We start from the raw sequence: 18,513 nt of genomic DNA on the forward strand, positions 1-18,513 counted from the left end.
CTTGTTTGTTCCCTCTCTCCGGCAGAAGAGGCAAACCCGTCACATTTGTGTGCACTCGTTATTGAAGGTGTTTTTAAAATTCCCGGGCTAGCGTCTCTTTTTCCCCTTCCCTCCCTGGTACCATTTCCTGGCCTTTTAGGCTGGTAGGTTTGACTTTACGGCGCGTTTAACACATAACAAGAGTATAATTCTGCCATCGTGCTTTGGTTGCAACCCTGCAACCACCGGGAGTTGGTTATTTGCTTTTAGCTTGCTGAACTAGAAAAAGCGTCTTATTTTTACGGAACAACGTGCCACACCAACTAAGAATTCATCAGCAGGGCCGGGGGCATTTTCGCCTGGCCATAAATGAAGCCCTCCCCGCCCCTCGGCCCGGCCCGGCCCCGGCTGCGGCCCGGCGGCGGCGGGCGGGGCCGGATTGCGCGGGGGAACGGAAAGCACCGGCCCGGGTTTCCCGCTGTCCCGGTGCCATCCGGGGGGAAGGGTTCCGGCGGCAGCAATCCCGGGAGACATGAGGAAGGTGGAGGTGCGGTGGCTGCTTCTGCAGGTCGCTCTCTTCTTCGCCCCCGCCCGCTGCCCTTTCCCTGGGCCGAGCGCAGTGCCGGCGCGGCGCTGCGGAGCCCCGGGGCTCCGTGGGGCCGGGCCGGGCCGGGGGCTCCGCGCGCGGGGAGGGGCGCGGCGGAGCCGGGCGGCCCAGCAGGGACCCGCTGTGCGCTGATGGACAGCAGCCCCGGGGCGGTGGTGGTGTCTGTGTGTGTGTGAATGTGTGTCTGTACGTGTGTCTGTACGTGTGTCTATGTGTGTGTGGTGCGGGCTGCTGTCCCTGAGGGCCGCATCGCCACCTGCTTTTAGGTTCCTAACTGGATTTACGTGCGTCCTCTTGGGGGAGTGTTGGTGTCAGCCAGAGGTCTCAGGCCCCTGAAGCAGAACGTACATTTGTTGTTAGACCGGGCCTGCTTCACCATTATACATCTTTTACTTTGTTTGGCTTCACGAAGCGTATCGGGAAGTTACAAGGAAGATAGGAGAGAATGAAGTATGTTTGCTTTGAGGAGCCATAATGCCTGATGTTGATTTCTGTGTAACTGGGGAGTGAAGGTTCCATTTCTGATGTGAGTTGTTCTCCCATTGTAGCAATCCAAACTTTTCTCTCGGGAGAGCTGGTGAGGAAATCCAGTGGGCAATGTGTTTGTCTTGGTGCTCAGGTTCCTCTCTCTCTCTGGCGTGCTATGTTTCATAAATCAGCAGCTAGATTTTCACTTTCTTGTTGTGTCATTAGTGTTACTGGAGGTTCTTTATGTTTCTTCACACATCTACTATTATAATTTATTTTCTTATATAATTGTTTCTACAAAATTATAAGCATTAACATGCCTCAAGGATTTGAAGTTATACTAATAATAATGCAGAAGAATCCTGCCTGGCAAATTTTGAAATACATTGAATTTTCGATTCCTAAATTAAGTGTTTTGAATTACAAAAATGAGTCACCAAAAAGCAAGGAAGAATGTATTATTTTGTATGGGGTCAGCTGTATGGGTATAGGAATTTGAGAAGTACAACCTTCTTTGCAGACCTCCAATGCAGGCAGAGCAATCTTCCCACATAATTTATTTGTATTTCTTTCATTAAGAAACACTTTGCAGCTGTAAGGACGATAATATACTTGAATCTTTTCTGTTGTAATTTGAAGCCATTTTCATTCACAACAATAAACGGTTTGGGAAACAGCTTATTTCTGTTTTCCTTAAAAGTGATTCTTCTGCTTTGTCTTGCAGGGGGGTATGTGTGTTATTTTTTTTGTATCTCCTCTTTTTTAACCTAAATGTTCCCACTTACTTTAATCTTTTCTTGTATGTTTTGCATTTAAGCTCAGATCATTCTTGATCCTCTTCTCTGAATTCATTCATTCTGATCAGTTCGTATGTTTGACTCAATTTGAATGGCAGTATTCAAAACTGGATAGACTACTCCAGCTGAATTCTAAACAGTAGTAAGTAAGTAAGGAGGAAGATTTATGTCCTCTCAAAGCTTTACATCGGTTCACTCATCTTGGTATGGATGGTAGCCTTTAACATATACACCTTCTGTTCCAACTTAGACTCTAGGTCTTTTCTGCACCAGGAGATTATTCTGTCCTAAACTGAAGAGCTTGCTTTTCTTCTTATTTAAGTACCCTTTTCCTGATTGCTTGTTTGCTTTTTTGTTGGAGCTTTTTTTTTTTTCAAATAAACAAAAAACAAAAGCAAAACAAAAAAAACACAACAATGTGAACTTTTCTGATTAATAAAGCCTGGATTAGAATTCAGAATTTTCTTCCATCGTGTTTTCAATTTGTTGCAGCTTGTTGCCACGTGTAATATTAAGGAAACAGTTAATCATTAAACAATACTACTTAGGAATGTCCTCTCTGAGCTTTCAGTGGCCTGTGTAACTCCTTGATTCTATTTTTCTGCATGACCTTGCAGCCAAGATGAAAAGTAGTGACAGTGTAACATTAATGGACCTTTGCCATAAACTAAATCCTTATCACATAGTGAGTTAGGACAATCCTCTGTACTTTCAAGGCTAGCAGGAAGTAATATTCTTCCAAGTTTGTTTTTTGCACTTTGATCTTCAGCAGCAGCATGTTTATTCCTTAGATGTTGAAGGCACAGAGCACTCTGAAATAGACATGGAGATGCCTGTCCTTAGTAAATAGGATTTGAAAATATATTTGGGGCACACAGTAATGCCCATCTTGGCTCCTTTCTCCTTCCCTTGCATCCCCTTAGTTTAGCTTATCTGAGCCTTCAGTCTTTCACAGGGCAAGAAGATCACAGCAAGAAGCTCTGCTCTGCTTTTGACACCTTGTACTACAGAGCATTTTCCTCATTCACCAGATAGAATCTTAAAAAATTCATAAGCTAAATACAAAATCCCTTGTGTAATATGCCACAGCTGTCTCTTACTTCGGACTTTTTTTCTTTGCACGTCACTGTAGTGTTTGAGCATTTTCCTGATGTGTAAATTAGGTCTGTATGACAGTATGTTAACTGAAATTCATCACTCTTTTCAGTTCTTCCTCAGGAGGTTTTCTTTTCCTGCTAATAGAGGCTGTCTTGAGCTGCACAGAAACTCAGCATAGCAGAGAGTCTTCTCTCCTTTCCTCAGCCTGCCTGTCTTTAGCTTCATGGTAGCACAAACTAGAAAGGATGTGGTGTCACACACTTACTCTCTCTAAACTCCCAGCTTTCACATGATGTGACAACTAGGAGGAATAGGGGGTCTCCTAAAAGTGTTGTGATTTCTTGCATCTTCAGAAGAAGACTGAAACTGAGTAGCTGTTAAAATTCTACAGGAAAAGAGAATTGGAAAGGAAAAGTTGACTTTCTCAACTTCTTTATCTACCCTGAACTGTTTCAGTGAGATTATGAAACTCCTCAATGTAGTGACAATCACATCTGTGGCAGACATCCAAATATTCCTTATTAAGACCCACAGTTACATAGGAACATATCTGTTAGGGGTGGAACAATTCTACCTTATGACCAGGTTTTCTTTCTATTATGCTTATCAAGAAAAATCTTGATTCACCAGATCTTTTCAGTCTTTGTGCATGTTTCTTGAATCTCATTGTAACTTGCTTTCAAATACAGTAGGCTTTTATTCTTTGCAATTACTTTGAATAGACCCTTTGGATACTTATGATTTTTTTAAAAAATAAGGACATTATGTCTTTGTGAAGTGGCAGGGGTTTTGGAGACACTGAAGACATTAATTTTTTATTCTGTTGGTATGTTGAATGAATATGCAGTTTGTAATAAGTTTGAGATACCCAGGACATTTCTACTAACTATAATTTGTCGTAGTTTGATACTACAACTCACAAGTGCTGACTGTTATGCTCTTGCTTTAAAGTTTGCTCCCTTCATCCCTTTTCTTCTGTATTGGTAATATCATAGAGGTATTTTTAGTTTGTTTGTAGTATGCTTGTGGGCTGGAATACTTAATCTGTCTAGACATGGGTTGGCCTCACAATGGAAGGTTTGAGCTAAATGTTTGTTTGAGGTACTTTATAGCTGTTCCTATGAATATTTTAATAACTTCCCATGCACTCAGGAGCTTGTGAATTATTTTTTCTTGTTTGTAAGTCATTGAGCTGAGACACAGTAGCTTGCCCAACAGTGTTCCATGTGTAAAATTCCAAGAAAATTAGAACTATTTCATTTTTTTGGTTTAGACTACAATAATAATTATGATGAATTATGAGAACGACCTTGGTATTGATGATGACTTCACAATACATGCATGGTTAGGTATCACAACCCTGATATTTTAGCTTTATGGTGAGATAGCAAACATGGCCTGTGTTTTCTCCATGTTCTGGGAGTTGTCTGTGTAATGGTTATAGTTTGTAGCTAGTGTGTTGCTCTTGCTGACTGGCTCCAGCATTTGCCATTTTGAGAGAAATCAAAATTTATTTTACTGCTGGATACAGTTGATAAGATGCAGAAACATGAATAGTAAATTTAACAATATACTGAAGCTAAGTGTTTTTCTTTTCACTAACACTGCATTAATTTAATGTATTTCTGAAGTGCAAGAAATCTTAGTTCTTCTTTCTCTCATCTTCATAAATATTATATTTGGGAATTAGAATTACTGCTGTAGAGAAGGCATTTATTATGATAAGTTCTTGAATTTTTTAATTAATATTATATAGCTGAACAGTGTATTATTTGGAAGAACAGATGCAATTATTTATAGCACAGATGACTTAAACTTGTTTTTCTTCTAAAAAGTAACCTGTTTTTTCTGTATCATGTAACATAACTAGTGATTACTCTGTTACAAGGAAAGTATTTTATATAGGAAACAAGAGACAAACTCAGCAATTATGTGTTAATATAGACTAAATAATACTCTCTTTCTTATTTTAGGGACCAGTGGGATTTAAGAATCTCTCTACTAAGAAAATTTGCTGCTTCTACAGCTTTGCATCTTAGTGTGCACTTGATGATTTCACTTGAAATACTTATCTGAAGAAATAAAGAGTAGGCGAGGTATAATTACCTTTTAAAATGTTGAAAGTTCAGCATTGTGTAACAGCTGTCAAGATACCCAAGAAAAAGCCATATATTTGTGATATGTGCTATAAACAGTTTGAAACTCCATCAAAATTAGCTAGGCATTATCTCATACACACTGGTCAAAAGCCATTTGAATGTCATGTATGCAATAAAACATTTAGGCAACTAGTCCACCTGGAGAGGCATCAGTTAACCCATAATCTGCCTTTTAAGTGCATTGTTTGTTATAGAAACTTCAAAAATGTAATCACTTTCTTAAAGCATCAGCAGCTTCATAACGAAAATTGTGAGAATGATACAAAGCAAGCACAAAGCTGTGTGAATTCTGAGCAAGACAGAGTCACTTGTGGCACATTTCACTGTTCTGTGTGCTGGAAACCCTTTACAACTGAAGAGAGGTGGATGCTGCATCAGTGTCTCAAGTCAGATCATCTACATGGTGCCAGAAGGAGGAAGAAAACTCACACTTGTGAGTCATGTAACAAGACGTTTCCATCAAGATCCAAGCTAGAAAGACACTTCCTTATTCACACTGGCCAGAAACCTTTTAAGTGTTCTTCATGTGGCAAATCTTTCAGACAGTCAACACACTTGAAAATTCATCAGCTCACACACACAGAAGAAAGGCCTTTTCAGTGCTGTTTTTGTCAGAAGGGATTTAAAGTACAGAGCAAACTCATGAAGCATAAACAGCTCCATGCCAGAAATAAGACTTTCCCCAATATTGTATGCAAAGCAAAGACTCTTAAATATCCCAGAACACACAATGTGTTGGAAGGAAAATGGGATAGTTTTGAGAATGCTGATACACAGGAGGATGACCCACATGATGTACACTCAATTTATATTGTACCCTTTCAGTGCCCATCATGTGAGCAGTGTTTTGAAACAGAGCGTGTTCTAAACTTGCACAAATGTTGCTATTCAAAAGACAGCAGAAGTTCAAATAATGGTACAACAGCAGGCAGACACACAGTCAACAGGAAAAATAAGACCCTGATGAAAGCGAAACATACTGGAGGAAAGGCAACAGATTTTTCTCTGATTGACAGAAAAAAAATTAAATCAGGTCATGTTGGAAGTTCTGACCTGGTTGCAGCTAGAGATCAGCGTTGTGATCAGCATGTGGCCGCTAAACCTTCCAAGGACTGCCAGAGCAGGCGTGACGTGCACAGGTCAGTTTGTAATCGGATGAAAAGAACGTTTGCTGTGCCATTACCTTGGCAAGAGTATCCACAAGCTCCCGACTTGGGCAGTAATTTAAAAGGTGTGCTTCCTAGTGAAAGCATGTTAAATATCGATAATTCACTGGATAATAAAGATGATGTTTTTTATGGTTCATCAAATGATAGTTTTTTTGATAATCCAGAAGTACTTCACTGTGCTTTTTCATCTTCTGCTAAAAATATACATAACAGACACAAAGTGTGTAAATGTGACAGATGTGAAAAAATTTTTCCATCTTCATCCAAACTTCAAAGACATTATCTTATACACACGGGACAAAAGCCCTTTGGCTGTAATGTTTGTGGGAAGACATTTAGACAGTCAGCTCACTTAAAAAGACATCAGCTCACCCATACTGAAAAGAGAGCCTGTAAAAGCCCCGTTTGCCAGGTAGAATTTGAAAACCTGAACAAACTTTTCAATCATCGGGGAGATCACACTGAATTTAAGTCTGCTCAGCCTGTGGGTTATTCAGGTTATTCTCAAACACCTTCACAGCCATCTGGCTTTCGAGAATTTGAGCTGATTCAGTCAAACCAAGCAGCTGAAATCAAAGTTGAAATCGAGTCAGGGGATTTTGTTCCTGACACCAGCAGTAGAAACCCACAGCCGTATTTGTGCAGTAAATTGTCGGAAACAGAGCAAAGCTGTTACAGCTATTGGCATGATTTTTCTGAAGGTACTGGAAAAATTGAAGCTGTTAACAAATTATATCAATGCAGTATCTGCTTTAAAACTTTTAAATCTCCTTCTAAGCTTGAAAGACATCACCTAATGCATGCTGGACAGAAGCCATTTGAATGTTTAGTTTGTGGAAAAAAATTCAGACAGGCCCCACATTTGAAAAGACACCACCTTATTCACTTTAAAGAGAGCTTAAAGCTTAGTTCCACTGAGGAACAAGCAGAGAATGTATTAGTTTTATCAAAACAGGATAATGTTCGATGAAATAATTTTTAAATTTTTGGTTGCATAATTATAAAAGATTTATATTAGGCCAAACAATTAACTGAAGGGGATTATATTTTCTATTACAGAGATGACCTGGTGAAGTTAATTTACTGTCTTCAGAACTGTCTACTTGATATAATTTGTGAGATATTCATGTTGAGATGTTTTTTAAAAATGCAACAAACCTACACACACACTCTTTGCATTCTCTTTGGCTAAATTAATTTATAAGTACACATTCATATTGTATCGATAGTGTTGCAGGAATTTGCAGTGTTCTATGAATAAGATAATTATCACTGAGCATAAAATACTATATGGGAAAGCCTAACACTTCTAAACTATCAGAAAAAGAAAGAAAAAGTTAATTTTGAGAATATGAAAAAAAAGGGGTCCTTTAGTTTCTTCTGGCTCCCTGCATGTTCCAAGCAAAGGTTTCTTGATGCATTTATCTGATACTTAAAAAAAAAAGGTTATTTTTAGATAGAAGAGAGTAGAAAAAGGGGAGAAAGTTCAATGAGAAGAATGTTGATGTGTTACAGAACATGCTGTTTTTTATAGGATAGAAAAAAACAACTGCTTTTTTATTTACACGTAATGTACTTGGAGAGTTACATGAAGAATTAGATCATTTCCCTTTTTATATAAAATACAAGGAGACAATATATTAGAATTTATAATCAATTTATCCATTTCACCACTTCATTAACTCCACTTCCTTGTAAACCCCTTGCCTTACATAGTATTTTTGGCCAATTTATACTTTACTGAACTATTTTTCTATAAGAAAAGAAGACAAGAAATTATCATTAAGGTTACAAATGGGCTTCCTCTCTGTTCAGTCTCCTTTCTTTCTAGCATATATAGGGAAGCAGTAAAAGAAATGTTCTCGAAGATAATAACTCAGATGAGCAGTTTTGTCAGGAAGTTCTGTTCTCATTACATTATAAGAGACTGAAAATTACTTTTAGCTGAAATTAAGTAGTTCTGATTTTGTATTAATAGAATCTGTAGTTACACTTTCTGGTAAGTACATGGTTTTGTCCATTGTGCCAGTGGGGCTGGCAAGAAGTGCAAGTGCAGTGGAGCTTCATACATAGTGAAAGAGAGTGAAGTTTGTTTCTTTTTGTTCTCTGAAAAAACTACCTTTTAGGATACTTTCTTTGTTATGCAACTTTTGAATAGTTGAATCCTGAAGTTCTTATTCATGTTCCTAAATTATCTGTAAGATATCTGTAAGATACATGACATTGTTTTTAGTATTTAAATATTTATTTAAGTAATATGGGTTTTTGTTTTTTTGGTTTTTTTTTATTTTTGAAATGGCATGAACTTTGTGGTTCTTGGTGAATATGAAGGGTAAAAGGAGTTTTGTTTTCATACGTGTTACTCCATTTTCAGCAACAATAAAACGAGGAAAAATACTCGGGAACAGTTTGTAGTTACTTTGCTTTTTGTATGACAAACAAATTCAGTATATTAATGATGATTATAGTTATATATTGAGATTTTTTTCTCCCTATGTGAATTGTTTCATATTGAAAGACAAAATGCTGTATAAAATGTTTTGAAAGCATATTGTAGAGCTCTTTTAAAATACTTGTAATAAACTATTTTATTTATATTGTACTTTCAGAGTGTGCTTTATGTGCAAACCAGAGTTTTGAAACTACCTAACATTCCTTATGCAGAAAAGACTGCATATCAAAATAACTTTCTATGTTAGAACAATAGGTGCGGTTTCAGATATTTTTTGTTATAAAATATAAATATGTTTAAAGATAACATCTTTCTTAAGGAGTTAGTCATTTAGAAATGCTATGAGAGTAATGTTTAGAGAACACAAAACTTTCATGTTGTGAAAATAACTGTTTTGGTAAAATGAAGGGAAAGTAATGCAAAGAGATATTTTTTGAGGGATGACTAGACATTTGTGGGAAGTGTTACTCTGATGAATTTGGAACGTAAGGAATTCTTTGGGCTTGGATTTCAGAGCCACAGTGTCTGTCTGGCTCTCCATCCCTTCATAAAAAGTTTCGTGTCAGTATAAAGTCATGATTTTATGGGGATTATTCCACAAACTAGCTAGAAAGGTTTCTAAGAGTCAGGAGAGAAAAAACCTGAGGTTGAAATCCTGCTTTTTGCAGTTAACAGTAAAATTTTTACAAGTGTCTATGAGAATTTGAGCTAGCACAGTTTTCTCTGTGTTCACAGTAACACTTCTTGTTCATTAGTATGTCAGTCATTTTCCATAACGCTTCAAGGCAAGTTCAAGCCATCAATCTTTTAAGTATCTTTGGTGGCAGAAACAGTGCCTGTGGTTTTGTTAGAATGAACTGATGGCTAATACTAATAATCTGATAGTATTGGAGTAGTGGATTTTTTGAGACTGTGCAGAACCAAAGCATATTCTACAGAGGAAAACAGGGGTCCTCCTGTGTTAACAATGAGCCCCTGCTGAGGAGGACTTCTCCAACAGCATGGGTTTAGCACTGAGGTTGTTCTGTGTGGAATAGAAGGGTCAAATATTTTAAAACAAGCAGGAAAAAAAACAGTAAAAGGGATTTTTTTTTAAGACAAATTATACGACTGCAGTACTAACTGACCACATCATCCATTTTCTGTCTAGATGTGGCTATGAATATCTTTAAAATTTTAATGCTGCATGATCATTGCAGTGTGTCACTAGTGAGTGTTTTAGGTGGCTCAAGGAATCACTGGCAAAGGTAACATCAAAAACAGGTTTAATGTAAAAGTGAAAGTGCAACAAAGTTTGCTGGCAACATTCACTGTACTACTTATTACATGGTTAAAGCACAGAGACAAAACTCAGACTAAAATCTAAAATAAATCAATCTATAATTAAAATCAGCCTAAAATGTGTGTGTGGAGGCTGGTGATGGGATGGGCTTAGGATGGGAAAGGGTAAGGATAAAAGTAGTAAGGGGACTCCAATTGAGTCACAAGATTCAGAGGGGAGCCCCTTGCCACACGCAGCCCCAGATTTGACCAACAGTTTAGGCCTAAAGTAACAGCACTTAAAAGCACTTAAGTAATTTCCCAAAGATTCTGTAGCATTTATATAGCACTACAGCAATTCACAGTCCTAACTCACAAATTTAACACTTCAATGTCCAAGAGAGCAACATTCATGGTATGTTTGCTTCAGCATATTAACTCACACACGCAGAGAACTAAGGAGCATGTTCAGACTATATACCTGTGAAAACTTCCCTCAAGTTCAGTGAAGTTCTCGTGTCAGATGCCACTGCATCTTCTCAATGGGCAAAGAGCTGAGCCTGTGGGGTATCAGCCCAGGCTCTAGCAGCAGTGTTCAGTGCAGTCCTCAGAGTGTAGGAAACTTAAGAGTTCCTCAGCTGAGAGCCATCCCACTCAGAGGGCAAGTGCTGGTTGAAGCCTCCTGTGGTTCAGGAGAGCTCCAAGGGTCTTACTTAGGACTGCTGTTTATAGGGTTGCTAGAGAGCTGCCTTTAGTCACAGTAACTTTCCATCCTGGATGAAATTTGGCTCAGCAACTATCTTTGAAAGTTTGGTAAAAAAAATTGTTCCACTTGAGTTGTTATGCAGGCAAGAAGAATAAGTTCCCAAGGCTGATTGTTAAAGAACAGGAGCTTGTTAGAGAACAAGTTCCCAGGAAGAGACAGTGTTTCTGATAAGCTCAAGAGGAGCTCAGCCTCAGTGCTGTTTGTCAAGGCTGAGGAACAATTCTCTGGCCTGAGGTGTGGGTGGGTGGGTGGCAGCTGTAGCCCCACACAAGGTTTGCAGAAAGTCAAAACATACACACACACACACACATATATATATATATATGTGTGTGTGTGTGTGTGTGTGTGTGTGTGTGTCTGCAGAAAAAATTGTAAGAGGAAAAAAGCAACAATAAACCACAGAAAAACTGTTTAATCACTGAAACTGCTTTTCACTGTGTGCTGTGTTTCTCACTTGGCTGTGGTCTGCTCTCACACAGTTGGAGCCAGCAAGAAAATCAGTGAGGCAAATAGGAGATAGAAACAAAAGAAACTTAATTGAAATTAATGATACCTTAGGCTTCAAACCAAGATGCTGAATCTAATGTTTAGTTTCCCTAGCTGCCTCCTAGTATAAATGTAAAACTCCAAAAGTCATAATCTCTGAATAGTAGCTCATTTGAGTAACACTTTCCTAGGTACAGTTGCATGACTCTTAAATCAATAAAGACTATGGATTCAGTCCATAGTAATGGCCCCTTGTAATGATGTTGAAAATGCCCAGACCTCCTAAATAACTGAACTGGTAATGGTTCATATTCCTAGCACAAGGTTTTGTGGATTTTTAAAGTGTAAGCTTTAACTTAATAGCCTGGTTTTATGGTCTGATGGCTGTGGATGAGATGTATCTGAGAGGCAGTTATCATAAGGAAAACTGAAATTGCAGAAGTGACTTTTCTATGCTCTCCTATAATGTTCTTTCTCCAGGTTAAACAGATAAGTTGTATTTCTTCATATAATGACTACTTCTGTCAAGCAGCTTTTAAATAGCTTTTTTTTAGCATCTGTTAAAAAAAAGTGAATCTTCAAAGTCCAAGCAAGTAAAGGAGAAATCAGTGTTATGACAACAAAATCACTCACAAATGAACTGATATCTCCTTGTTATAAAACTGTTCTAACATGAAAGTGTTATTATGTCAATGCTGAGTTATCATGGGTCTCTGAATGCTGTTTTACTCCTGTTCTCTGCCATTCCAGTTCCTGACTGCTCCCAGAATATCCTTCTGTATGGTTTGACTGTTATACACCTGACATGACTTGGATATGTGGCTGAAATGTTTCCTCTTTGCTGGAAACCTTTCAGTGTCCCTGGAGCCAATCTGTATGGATCTGTGAAACCCCACCTGTGAGTTCTAGTCCAAGAGTCACAGAGCTGGCTGTTGCACGTGTGCTGCCATGGCATGCAAAATAGTGCCTGAGGATGTGAGTGCAGGAAGATGTGAGGAGCTGACTGGTGGTGATGTAGAATGTGGCCTGTCATTCTCCACTAAGCCATCTGGGTGTGTAAGGTAGTAGGAGCACATGGATATGGTGACTGTCCAGCTTTGTCTGTGGCACTGGAATGTGCCTTGCTGACATAGTGAAAGAGGGGAAACAGAACTGTGTGGCCACTGCTGTTTAAAAAAATAAAAGACTATTCCTACACTGAAGAAACCAGCTATGCATTGTAACTCCCCTTTTTACTCCAAATGCACTATATTCAAATCCTACTGACATGAAGGAAAACACTATCTGGATGCTAAGTGCCGTTATTTTATCCGTGCAATTTTTTTGAGTATTAATTTTAATCCCTAGTATGTGTTTGCATAAGTAGCTTACTGAGCTACAGAAAAACAGGTGATTCCCTCAATTTCTAGTTTATTTTGTTTCTAAGATGATCCTGAAAACACAGCAGAGCAGAGAGATTCCTGTTAGTGACAATACAGTCCTACTGAATGAAGCAGAAATCTGCTAAGCTATCTAGACACCGAAAGTGTAGCAGCCAATTTCAGGATAATTTTTAAGATCAAAATAGGTTAGGATTTTTTCATGACACTGAGAGCAACCTTGGATCAGTATCTTGGCAACCTTGTTTGCTATAGAGTACTATATCTTGTATCTTATACTCCGGGTCTTAAAAACAGCAGGTACTTGGGTGGTGAGAATAGCTCCAGAGGAATCCCCTCAGGTGTTGAATAATTTGTCTGATGCTAATGCAATTAACAGAGAAAAAATATCTATTTGCTAATAAGCTAAAACGACATTTTGAGTAATATAGTTGTTTATAGTGCAGTAGAAGAGGTTTTTCAATTAAAGGAATTATTAAAAGTCGAAACATTTATTTTGGTATTACATAGGTGTGAATTTGCTGTTTTCAGTAGGTATTCTGTTTTATTGCCATTTTATACTCCTTTAAAATCCTGAAATGCTAATGGAAATGTCTACCAAAAACCTAGAAAATATAGAGAAAAGCAAGGATGAAAGCTTTAGGAAATTGGAGCTAGCTCTTAGCATCATAGAATTACTGTCTTGATTGAGTTTTACGCTACATATTAGATATGTAACAGTTTTGTCTGCAATGTGTATTTTTTTCCTTTATTGTGAGAAAAGAGACATGCTCAAAAACTTACTTTTACAATGATGCTGCAAATAGACCCAAATTTCTATAGCACTTATCATGCCAGCACTAGAGGACAGGAAATTATTTGCCTTAAAATCTCCTCTCAGTGATGAAATTTCTCCATCAAACAGATTTATTTCATATGCATTTTTTTTTCTACATAGAAACTTTATCACATAAAAGCTTCTCACAGGATTTTTAGCAAATATTGCTAGAGCTTTTCTGACCACTGATCACACCTTCTTACCACTGTTCTCCCTCAGCTGGCAGGAACCTTGCTAGAAGTCTCTAAAGAGAATTACAATAGTTTAGATTCTGCTCTAACTTGAGCTGTTACCCAAATGTGAGCCCAGCAACAGAAAGCTAAGAATGACACAAAGTCTCCTCTTTCACTGTCTCCTTCACTAGAGGCATACTTGCTATTCTGGGATATAAAAGCAGCTGGGTTGCTGAATTAACCATATTTTCTTCTAGTCATGAGCTCAGAATATCCATTGAAGTTGCTGTAAGTTTTGCACAAAAAATCAAGGGCAGTACATTGGCCAGAATGTGTGCTAAATAAATATTTATACACAAATCAGAATGCTACTGATGGCTTCTTTACACTTTAAAATTCTAAATATTTTAAGAAGCATCTGTTACTAAACTGAGGCATCATTTTTGAAAGTACCCATATTTGCTGAGTGGAAGTACACATATTTAATGAGATGAACACAGTGATAAAAGTCTTGGACTAGAAGAATGCACATAAATAAAATAGAAAAACCAACGTGACATGATTGAATTAAAGCTGTAATGAACAGACTGAACATTTAGTTTATATGAATATTAACTTCTATGAGGGGTGAGCTATAACCAAAGCAATAAACCCCTGTCATTGTGCCTAAACTTTCTACATTGTAAAGGATTCCGCTAATCTTTTTTGAGAAGATTTTCAAAATTTTATTTACCTGAAAGGAGGTTTAAATCAATATATTTCTTCTATAATTTCAACAGAGACACAGAGATTTCAGACCTTCTTTGCTTAATGTACATATTATTCTATTTATATGCCATTCATCCCCTCATTCCTTTCAAAAACTTATTTTATAGATATATATTCATACATATATATATTATAGATATATATTCATACATATAACTTAGCAAGAAATATTTCAAAATATTGCATATTCAAAGTCACTTTCTGCCTTTGGTTAGAAGAAAAGCTGTATGTGCAAGTTGGTGTATATACATGATGCATGATGACACCTGAAATTCTCATATGTGGAGATTTCGGTTTCAGAGCTTTTCAGAGGGACGCCTCTTGAAAAATCTCATGTGTATGTGCAAAAGTCAATAAACTAAGATAAAAGCTGATTTTAAAGTGATGCATTCTCCCAAGATTTACAGACTCACTTCACAGAAAGCCTAGCCAACATATGGCTTAGTGTCACTCAGGCTGAGATTCATCTGCTTTAAATTAAGGTGTGCAGTGTGTGGTTAGGTACCTCCCCAAAGCTAAGTGTACACAAGGAATGGAATGCAGTGATGATACTAGGCCAGACACATTCCCATACAGCACTGAGTTGCATCCCAGATATTTCGACCCCCCCCCCCTTCCTGAGAAGCATAGTTCAATTAAAAACCACCTGGACCACCTCAGTATTTGTAAGTTGTGCCCAGAGAAAGCACCATTCAGCCATCAGAACTTAGCTGGTATTGACTTTCTGCACACAAAACAAGGCTGTCAGAACGGCTCGCTTTCAAAAAGGGAATGAAAACTTCCCTTGGCCTCTGATTTATGGAAGACATGGGCCAAGAAACACTAAGGGTATTCAGTATATGCAGAAAGGAGAAAAAACTACTGTTGAAAGGGGAAGTAAAGCCACACTCAATGATTTGGGAAGGAAAAAGTGTCTCCATCTATCAGGCCCCAGTATCTCTATGAAGAAGCAATTGAGACCAAAGACTCAACAGCCTTGGTCATGTTCTGAAACTTTATGCCCAGCTTGAAACTGTACAGGTGGACAAGGAGCAAAGCAGCCCCTGGATGGGAGAGCATGGGGAGGTACAACAATGCTGTCCGTCAGTGAGATGCTTTTCTGTTTTATGAGAGCGGTGTTAGCATGCCCTCAGCTATGAGGGAACAGGGTCTTCACCCTGGAAAGAAATTTTGCAATCTTCAATTCCATCTTATGTCAGGGGGACATTTGTTCTGCTCCCCATGTCACCTGGACAGGTGACAGTAGAGTTGTGATAGTAGCCTATCGGCGATTGAGAGACTGGAACATCCGAGTCGAGATCAGAAGCCCATTTTATTGCGTATACAAGGTGTTTATATAGGGTTTTACTTGTATGGCACTTATAGAGGATTCTATTTTTGGTAACAGTTTTTCATTGGTTACACATTCTTCATGACATCACTTCACCCAGTAACATTATCTTATCACAAATTTTCACGTGTTTCTTGGTCACTTATTGCCCAGAGAGCACTTACCTGTGCACTTATCTGTGTCCCACAGTTTCTGCTCGATCAGGCCTAAGACATCAGGCTCCTTTTTCAGTTCCACAGTGCTCTCTGTATTATTCCCCATAGTAGCCACCCCATCATTCCAAATGAAAGAGCCAGGAATAGTCTCTGCTGGTATGCTGCAGTGACCAGGCTGGGGCACATGGGGATTCAGCTATCCCAGCAGAATGCTTCCTTGAAGGAGAACAAGTCAGCTGTCCACCAGACATGATGCCTGCCCATAATTTTGAAAAAGTTTCATGATTAGAATGGATAATGCCATTTTGCATGCTGAGTACAGTGCTGGTATTTCTAACCTGCTTTGGAACAAAACTTTCCCACCAGAGTATACAAAGGTGCAAGAGGGTATCCATACAGAGTCTGCATCTTAGTGCAGAGTTTATTTATGTCTAAGGAGCTGAAGTCGAAATCTCTGTGTGCTAGACAGACAGTCAAAAGTGAGACAGTGTTTATATTACAAGTATGACCCTGCTGAATCTATGGCACTGCTGAATCTGCTGAATTCACTGGTCATGTCTCACTGATGACCCTAAAACAGTAACAAACAAAATCAACTAATGCTTGAAATCTTTATCTATGAATTGTCTGGAGTTTTCATTGCTAGGAATTAATATTTTCTGTGACTCTAGGTAGAATCTAAAGTAATCTAAAAGGTAGAAAATAGAGAACATAGACTCAACTGCTGCTGATTATCACTAGGTACTTCTTTTTCTGGTGGAACTGTGTTCAGGAGAGTATAACAGAAATAAAAGCAGTAGCCAGCTTGGCTTACATGGTTTACTAAGAAAAGGAGAAAAGCATATTTTTCCTGGTTACAAAAGTATAGAAGGGAAAGCATCCAAAACAAGAGGAGTTAATTAAGCAAGAAAGGAGCATGGAATATAAATTGACCGGGACTGTATGCAGCATAGAAATGAATCATACTCTTGAAAACTGCATCTACTCAAATATGTGGCTTTTAAATAATGCATGTGTTCATGAATGAATTAACAGGTTTTTGAAAGGAATATTTGATTTTCTTGACATGTTAAGCCAATGAGTATAGAGAGATGGAGAACTTCACAGAAGGCTGCTGGGATGATGGGGTACAAGGGTTTTATTCCTCCTCAATTACAAAGGAGTTTGGAGTGGAAAGTGTCAGATGTGCCTCCACTCTGGGGGAAACTGAGCATAGGAATTCAAGAGAACAGTCTTAATAGACAGTTGTGAGCTGGGGTGAGATTTGCAGATGGGGACAAAGGCACAACACTAGGTGTCATTATTCTTGGTCTCACCACAATTCTTTAAAGGTTCCCCTGCTCTTGAGGATGAAAGCAATGTATTTTTCCAAAGCACTAATTTATACTTTTGTTACTCATCTGTAGCCCTACTGTCCCAGCACTCTCAAAATAAACAATACCCTGTATGGAGAAAAATTCAATGTATTATTTATAGGGAGGGGATCTTTGCCACTTAGACATTTTCACTGAGGAATGTAATTATAGTGCCTAACATTAGGCATCTAATATTAGTTTCTGATATTAGAACTTCCTTCAGAGAATGAGAGCACTTAGTTCTGGTTTGTCCTTTGGAAGGACCTCTGTTTCAACATTGACTGTATTGAGATTGAAGACAACTGATCTACTCACTGGGACACCCAAATGCCAAAAGTTAGGTAAATGTGGATTCCTCCTTGAGGTTTCAAAGCTTTGATAACATAAGGAAATTTTTGGGTTTTGACACAGGCCTGATAAACCATCATAACCAGAAGATTTAGGTTAGCCTTGCAAGGCTGTTCTAGAAAATTCACAATTTTTTTTTTTACAAAATTTACAAAGTCCAAAATGCATTTGCCTCTCCTAATTGTCCCATCTTAACACAAATCAAACTTTTGGCTTCCATCTGAAAACCAGATCAGAAACTTTCCTATTTTCACCCTATAAGTAATGAACTTGCATTCCTTTGTCCTTTTTAATCACTGTTTTGTAGTTTAAATTTCAGTCCTTGTTATTTACAAAATTTGATACTGGTACTTTTGTAACTTTTAAATTTTTTTGGTTTTCATCTTCATGGATCTGAAGTAAAGGCATGCAGTAGGCATATTTATTTGAATGCAGCCATTGTCTGATCCTATTCAAGGTACTGTCATTACTTTTCCCATTCCCATTGTACATTCTAATTCAACTTCAAAAAGAATATTTAGTTTAACCTCTGCTTGAAGAAATGAAATGGAGATCATCTTGATATGAAAACAAAGGAGGTCATATTCAAACAGACTTCAATAGGACCTGCCTGGAAGTTTAAAGTACTCAAGTGGCAGGTGATGGATAATGAGCCAAGAAACAAAGCACAGTAACTTCCCTAGGGAGCCCGTTAATTTCCTCCTTAATTAATCTGTTTACCAAATAGAATAAGTTAATTGCAAACCGTTCTAAAGCATTACCAAACTGTTGACTTCCTTTAGCATACAATTTCCCCCTTGTACCTTTGCCTCTCTTCCACACATTTCAAGAGATTCACAGAGTATTCTGAGCTAGAAGGGACCCCATAAGGACCATCCTGTGCAGCTCTTACGTAAATGGCCCTAATTACGGGCCTGTGGATCGGACAGAGCGCTCACCCACGCTGG

The 18,513-nt window shown here is 38.2% G+C and overlaps 1 protein-coding gene across 2 annotated transcripts; it reads left to right on the forward strand.

Annotated features, from left to right (window-relative positions):
- The first annotated feature begins 421 nt into the window (after positions 1-421).
- On the forward strand, positions 422-8,869 carry ZNF770 (zinc finger protein 770). 2 transcript variants are annotated; one of them, XM_015632236.2, is made up of 2 exons: positions 422-526; positions 4,923-8,869. In XM_015632236.2, exon 2 carries the CDS (start codon positions 5,064-5,066, stop codon positions 7,245-7,247), a length of 2,184 nt encoding a protein of 727 aa, XP_015487722.1. In that variant the 5' UTR covers positions 422-526; positions 4,923-5,063; the 3' UTR covers positions 7,248-8,869. The 2 variants fall into 2 exon arrangements, with proteins under 2 accessions (XP_015487722.1, XP_015487721.1); XM_015632235.3 differs by having other exon boundaries at positions 440-547.
- The last annotated feature ends 9,644 nt before the right edge of the window (positions 8,870-18,513 follow it).

Source organism: Parus major, chromosome 5, assembly GCF_001522545.3.
Source record: "Parus major isolate Abel chromosome 5, Parus_major1.1, whole genome shotgun sequence".
NCBI classification, from domain to species: Eukaryota; Metazoa; Chordata; class Aves; order Passeriformes; family Paridae; genus Parus; species Parus major.